Here is a 7,428-nt window from a genome sequence, read left to right on the forward strand (position 1 = left end):
TTAGGCATTAGAAAAATTTGTTCAGTCAGAATTTAACTCAGTTCTGTCTCAAGACATTTTGATGGTGGTTGGTGAAATGTAGTTAACTGCTGCTCAAACATGATGTAAGCAAGCAATGATGCAATAAATTAATTGTCTTCTCTCTCTCCCAACAGAGGAACCTCTGTAAAGTTTTGCCATTCCTCTTTTCCCATAAATATTGAAAATATACTGTTATATCAGAATACATTACTGATGGAATGGGACTTCTATGTTACAAGATCTCTGCGGTTTTAAATAAATATACAGATTCAAATATATATGGTACAAATAACGTGTACTAGACTGCACACGACATGGCAATTAGGCTCTGCTACTGATGCTGCATGCAGTATAAACGTATATAACGTATATGTATATAAACCTTATCTCAACCAACACAGTCATTCATGTAATCTAGATTTCAGGCAATATAAGTTTTTCATATGTCTTAAGGTATACGCCCCCATTTTAGAAGGACAATGTGGTGATCTGTTTTGCAGTGAATTTAAAGGTTGGGAACAAAGTCCTTTTGTTCCATCTATACTGGTAAGTCAAATTTACGGTTTGTAAGATTGTAATTCACTTAATGGATACATTTCAACTAGGAGAAGTATGAAAATATAGCCTTTACAATTTGTCAGAAGCAATTTTCAAGTAGAATTAAATTTTGATGTTCATATATCAGTTGTAACCAATCCTACTCCAGCATACCTCACTCTTCTGTCTTCAGAGGTCATTTATTAGCTAGACCAGGCATAATAAATGAAACCTTCAGGAAAGCATACCTTCTGTAGAATGGTTGTCCAATAACAGAGAAAGTAATCATTTTGACCAGAATATATTGAACAGACAATATGGTCGTCTCCAGTGAGAATAGCAAATCTGGCTTTTTATACTTTGTTGGCATCTAGTTGTGCAAAAAAAGCCAGAATTTGTTCCGAAACTCGCAGTACAGTTTAATAATATGACCACATATATATGGAATAAACGTCTGTTAAGAAAATAAATGCAATAAAATGAAAACACGGACGAAATGTTGTATTGTATTTTGGCCCTTCCGGCGTTCCCGAAATGAGACACGTGATCTGAAAAAGCTATAAATAAGGGTAGAGAACGCCATTGTTTCAAGTAGGGAGTCGAGGCCAGAGCACAGACAGGGTGATAGTATGGCGTCAACGAGCCGGTCAGTACATTTCGTGCTTTTTAATGTTGCACTTCTCAGAAATTGTTTCATATACTCATATTTTAAACCACAACAGTTTAATAATACGTTTTCGGGGTGATCAAAAACAAATCGCCGTGTATCTGAAACAATATATGTGGTGAACAAGAACGCATTGTTTCAGTTAGCTAGCTGGCAGATAGCATAGCTATCTAAGATAACCAGCGGATGGCATAGCTACCTGTCTATCGGGCTAGCAGCCCTGAGCTACCGCGCTGGCAAATTGTGGAGACACGTGGATTAGCTAAGTTATCGACACATTTTGTGACAATTGCGCTAAGGTAAATGGCTATCGTTGTGTCACGCAGCCATGCAATTCTGTCACTTTTATTTTCCGATTAAGCCCCGAGACTGGTCGCGTACCTATAATGCAATGAGTAAATGCGATAGACCACATTGCTGGCTAGCATGTTGCTAGCTAGCTAAAAATAGTAGTCAGCTAGCTAGGGTTAGCTGGCTAGTTTACTATACGGCTAGTAGTAGCAAGTCGGCGAAATTCAAAGTACACGTCACACAACAGCCAACTGCCTTCACAATTCACTTGCTGCAGACATTGCTGTTGCACAAAATGATGCAAATAAGGTAGCTATCAATTTTTAGCGTTAGCAAGCGACGTTATTCATGCGCACTCACTGTAACTGTTGTTTAACCGGGGACTTTTTGGTGGAGCAGTGACGACCTTTTACGACTAACGTTGCTAGCTAGCTAGCTAGCTAGCTAGTAATTAGGCTTACCACAGCCACATCAGCACAATTCCTTTTGGGAATTGGTTGCATAACACAGCACATGATGTTTTACTCTAACATTTTAGTCGGGTTACATAACCGGTGAGTTCATGGCTCGGATATGGACGCTGAAAATCACCTGCTATACCGCAGATAGACGAGCGCTTATCTTTTTGTCTTATTCGAGTAGTGTGTGCCTTGTAGGTTAATGTGATCGGTGTCTTGGATGCAAGACATCTCGATTTGATAAATCTGTGTTTCTCTCGTAGCACTAAAGGTATTATGTTTTGGCGTAATGTATAACGCTTTTAAAATGGTTCTTGGACACGGGAAAAGTTAAAAGTAAGATGTAAGCTGGAAATTGAGATGTCTGGACTATGTTTAGTAGTGTTACAAGAAAAACGTCAAATGTTGCAATGTAAGCGGTTGATTGACTTCCTCCAAATTTAAAAGTGGTTGAACTTTTAAAAACTATATAAATAGCAATCTGAAATTACTCTTTGATGACTCCTACTCCGACACGTTTCTCTTTCGACCTAACCCCTTAGTGCCTGTAACCGACTTGATAAGCAAGTCTGCCCTGTGCTGTGATTTTAGCAGCTACATTTTAGCAGGTATCGGTTAAAGCAGTTTTGTTTGCTAAGATGTCACGAGTACATTAAGGTAATCTGGTTTGCCTGTGTGTTTGCTGGGGAGTTGGTGTTTATGTGGAATAGCTGTGTGATTAGGAGGCTCGTCATGCGTGGCCAAGTAAAAGCAGACTGAAGTAAGGTTGTTGAAGATTGTGCAACATCATGGGGAAGTGTGCTTTGCATGATAACATACCAAATTGGTAGTTTACATGATCTGGAATGCATTCCCCAGTCCTGTAGCTGTTTATTCTCGGCTTGCAGTTTGTCAGAAATTCATCTGATAGAGGTGAGGGATAAATGTGTGCTCTAAATTGGCATGACCCCTTTCTGAGCACATTTGAAGCATCATTTGTATTACTTCTAGGACACTGTACATCTGCATGTTTCATAGACACAATTGGACCAATTAGAGAAAGCCTGTAAAGACCTGCTGTTGTCAAATTCAAGCCACATAGGAACAAATAGCTGATTGGGTCTTGGCTCTTTTAGCTTTTTTTACTTAGTAGTTTATTTTCCTCATTGTTTCATGAAAATGTATCATGTTGTGATACTCTTTCTGCATCACACTCCCTTCAGCTATACCCTTTGTCTTTTGTAAGTGCTATATAAATAAATCTAACCTCTGGGTTTTTTTTGTTTTTTTTTGTCATAGTGGAGATGCTCTTCCTAAGGTGCAATGTCCCAACCACCCTGATGCCATTCTGGTGGAGGACTACAGGGCAGGCGATATGATCTGTCCAGAATGTGGCCTGGTAGTAGGTATGTGCTCAAGGTGTACTGTGGGTCAGCTGCTAACTGCATGCTTACTTGGTTGAATGTTGTCTGTGTTACGGTCAGGGACTAATGAGAGCCAATATTACTGTATGATAATGTATAACTAAACGTAAAAACTAAAAATTTCTTTGCTTTGTTCTCCACATACACACAGATAGTAATGCATTTTGCATTTAACTTGGCATGCTAATTTTGCAGGCAGTTTTAGAACACTCTCCAGACTTTGTTCCTTTGATTAATTAGTTCTTTATAATGAGCACACATTTTAATATCTACCTTTATACACTTGCAGCAAGCAAATAATCAGTCCTCAGGTATTCTGCCTCACACTCAGACTATCGGGCTATTTGATTAATGCATTTTTTTCAAATAAACGTATAAACTCTCCATTTCAGAGGACGCAGTCTCTGAGGTGCTGCTAAGCACACATCACTTGACTGTTATGAATGTGTAAACTGCTCTCTTCTGTCTGTGAAATGCAGTCTGTCTCCCATCACCAAACTATCCCTTCTCTATACCAGGTGATCGTGTTATTGACGTCGGCTCAGAGTGGAGGACATTCACAAACGAAAAAGCTACCAAAGACCCATCGCGTGTTGGTGATGCACAGAACCCTCTTTTGAATGGAGGAGATCTAACCACAATGATCAGCAAGGTAATAAAACTACCTCTGCCACAACTTATCCAGACGTGTAAGGCGAGGTAAATCCGAAGACCTGTTTAACTTGTCAGGATTTTTCTTCTCTTGTTTACAAGATGCATTAAGATGTCGGGTTAACCTAGGTTGTTTAAACTGAGAATGCCTGTGGTCTAATCGGTGTTAATGCTGTGTTGAGAATGCTCTGCCTCTCAAATAATACCTGGTCAGCAGTGGTCCTGTGGTTAAAAACTGATCTCTGGGTTCTAAACTGGCTGAAATTGTGTATGTGACAGTTGGGCTGCAAGCCTTCTGTGCACTTACAATTAACCTATGAGAGCTGTGCCTTTTCAAGTGGCCTTGTAGGGCACAAGGTTTCTGTGTGCGGGAATAGAATGCCTCCAGACACTGCTTTAGATGATGGAGATACATTTACAGCAAACCAAGTTAGTCCATGTTTGCTGACATGGCGCACATAGTAATTAAAACTAGAGCCTTCTCACCATCACCTATTTTGTACTGTGCTGTTAAAGGCTCCCAGATCCAGTTGATTGAGTTGTCGAGCTTTCCTGACCTTGGGCATTTCTTACTTTGTGATTATTCCTTGGATTGTCTCATGATTTGTCTTTCTATGTGAATGTAAATAGGGCACAGGTGCAGCAAGCTTTGATGAGTTTGGCAACTCTAAGTATCAAAACCGTAGAACCATGAGTAGCTCCGACAGAGCCATGCTGAATGCCTTCAAAGAGATCAGCACCATGGCGGACAGGATCAACCTGCCCAGGAACATCATAGTAAGTTGTTTTTTGGTTTTGTGTTGTTTTATTTGTACATAAGTCATTATATTTCAGATACCCTAGATATGAAAATGGTAAAGGACCAAAGACCACTTGAGCCTAATTCTGTAGTGTAGAGGACCATAGCACTTTGGAAACAATGTATAGAGTTACATTTGTTTGGAGTTAGTCTACTTCAGGTAGACTTTTTCAATTAGAATTTTAAGGTATAAACAATGACCAGAATAAATAATAAAATGCACTAGTACAAAAAGACGCCATTTATTTAAAATTGCTTTTGTTTTATTTTTTAGTCTTAGTGAATTTAATCCAAGGTTGTTTTTTTTTTAATGGAACATGAAAAATTTTCTGGAAAAGGTTCAAGGAACAGAGGTGGACTTCACAGGCCTTTACAGAGCATGGGCAGGCCAGCCAGTTTGTATCTAAATAAACTAGTTCAACCCCATTTATTTACTTTAATTGTTAACACAACAGGTCCATACAAATGTTTCACACCCAAACTGAAACTGTACATAGGAAACTGGCACATGCTGCTGCATCTGTGAAATGAGTGTAATGACACAGCTCACTCTATCGGCACGCCTGGATGGTGGGGTTGTGTGTAATTGAAATGTTAATTTTTTATTTTGTTTTTGGTATGGCCACCAGGATCGTACAAATAACTTGTTTAAACAAGTTTATGAGCAGAAGAGCCTTAAAGGCAGGAGTAATGATGCCATAGCCTCTGCCTGCCTATACATTGCATGCAGACAGGAGGGAGTCCCCAGAACATTTAAAGGTATGTAGATTTCCTGTGGTGGTCACAAGGTGAAGGTGGTGAACTACATTTTGATCTCTTACACCAGGTTTACACCTTCCATATGTGGATTGGAGAAAATGCATGAAAATTGCAAGGGGTAAAAACGCACACAGCATGTCATGAGTTAAATGTGACCAGATCAACATCGCATCTGCATGTGCTAAACTTCTCACATCGGCATCAGATTTCAGGCAGGCATAAACAAAGTCTGTCCAGTGGTTTCGCATTAGGGCATAAGTACTTGCCCACAGGATAACATGATTAGATTATTTTAAACAAGTATCATCCACAATGACTTGTTCATAGGAATGGAATTTGAAGCAGCTGCCACCACAGCTGAAGCAAACACTGAAGTTATTACTGTTGAAAATGACCCTTTCCACCACTAAGTATAGGGAGTACAGCGAAATTCTCTGCTGGCCCTATACCTGCCATATTTTTAGTTTAATTCATCAAGCAACTTTGACTGACTTCATTTGTCTCTGCATATTAGAAAATTGCCCTGTGGAAAACAAGATCTAACAAGTTCATGCCTTTGTCTCCCCTGTACTTAAAACTCAGAAACTGTAAAATGGTTGTACACTGATGCTTAATGATTCATATAAAACCACATGGGATGTGGTTTGTATCGTCATCATTTGATTTACCTTCAGAAATCTGCGCCGTGTCCCGGATCTCAAAAAAGGAGATTGGCCGATGCTTCAAGCTCATCCTGAAGGCGCTAGAGACGAGCGTGGACCTCATAACTACAGGAGACTTCATGTCGCGCTTCTGTTCCAACCTGGGCTTACCCAAGCATGTCCAGATGGCTGCCACCTTCATTGCCAGGAAGGCAGTGGAGCTGGACCTGGTGCCTGGCCGCAGCCCTATCTCAGTGGCTGCTGCAGCTATTTACATGGCCTCCCAGGCCTCGGCTGAAAAGAAGACGCAAAAAGGTAAGGTCTTTGTCTGGTGCCACAAAGACAGGAGCCAGTGTGGCTGTGGTTGTGGGCTGGAAAGTGCTGGAATAGGCTTTGTGGGTTCTGTGTTAAATTAATATTGATACAAAGCTGGAGGAGGCCAAACAGCAACTTATGATGACTTGTTCAACTTAAACATTTGTTACTGTGTCACATTGAGGATGGCACTGGATGTTGGGACTCATTTTCAAACCGTTGGTCTTTGCACAGAAATTGGTGATATAGCAGGGGTAGCTGATGTGACCATTCGCCAGTCATACAGGCTCATCTACCCACGTGCTGCAGATCTCTTCCCCACAGACTTCAAATTTGACACACCGGTTGACAAGCTCCCTCAACTGTGAATCACCCCTGCAGTCTATGCATCTACTTCTCTTTATAGTGGGTTTTGTATGGTGTTGAAAAGTTTTGCTCTTCTGAGACATTAAGCCTTCTTGAAAGGCTATGGGCAGGGATTTAACAAAACTACAGGAGACACATTCCAAGGTTTAACACAGCTTGCAATCTATACTTGACTGAATTTGATTTGTGTAAATATTGTATATATGTCTAAGTGAGGGCTTAATTAGTCAGAAGTAAGCAATTTCATACTGTAAACATTTTCTTTTGTAGGAAATGATTGAGTTTTGGTAGTGTGCATTATATTTAGTAATTTAAACAATAAATGCTTTTCAGAAAAGCATGTTGGAGATCTTGTGAATTTCAGTAACATGGAAGGTTGTTTACAAATGTGGCAAAACATTTAAGTTGGTTATGTATCTGTACCACATGCATGGCACTTAAAACACATCTTTATTAACCCTTGGAACAGGAGTTTGTGTGTTTCTGTTCCGATCCTTACAGGTCAGTTATGTTTCTCTGA

At 40.0% G+C, this 7,428-nt stretch overlaps 1 protein-coding gene across 2 annotated transcripts; it reads left to right on the forward strand.

The window, feature by feature from the left end:
• The first annotated feature begins 1,131 nt into the window (after positions 1-1,131).
• Positions 1,132-7,374, forward strand: gtf2b (general transcription factor IIB). Of its 2 annotated transcripts, none has more exons than XM_027027349.2 (7): positions 1,132-1,204; positions 3,253-3,359; positions 3,896-4,029; positions 4,659-4,805; positions 5,457-5,586; positions 6,261-6,542; positions 6,777-7,374. In XM_027027349.2, the coding sequence occupies exons 1-7, from the start codon at positions 1,188-1,190 to the stop codon at positions 6,908-6,910; spliced, it is 951 nt and encodes a 316-aa protein (XP_026883150.1). In that variant the 5' UTR covers positions 1,132-1,187; the 3' UTR covers positions 6,911-7,374. The 2 variants fall into 2 exon arrangements, with proteins under 2 accessions (XP_026883150.1, XP_026883157.1); XM_027027356.2 differs by lacking the exon at positions 1,132-1,204 and adding an exon at positions 2,867-2,886.
• The last annotated feature ends 54 nt before the right edge of the window (positions 7,375-7,428 follow it).

The sequence above is a fragment of the Electrophorus electricus genome, chromosome 15 (assembly GCF_013358815.1).
Source record: "Electrophorus electricus isolate fEleEle1 chromosome 15, fEleEle1.pri, whole genome shotgun sequence".
Lineage (NCBI taxonomy): Eukaryota > Metazoa > Chordata > Actinopteri > Gymnotiformes > Gymnotidae > Electrophorus > Electrophorus electricus.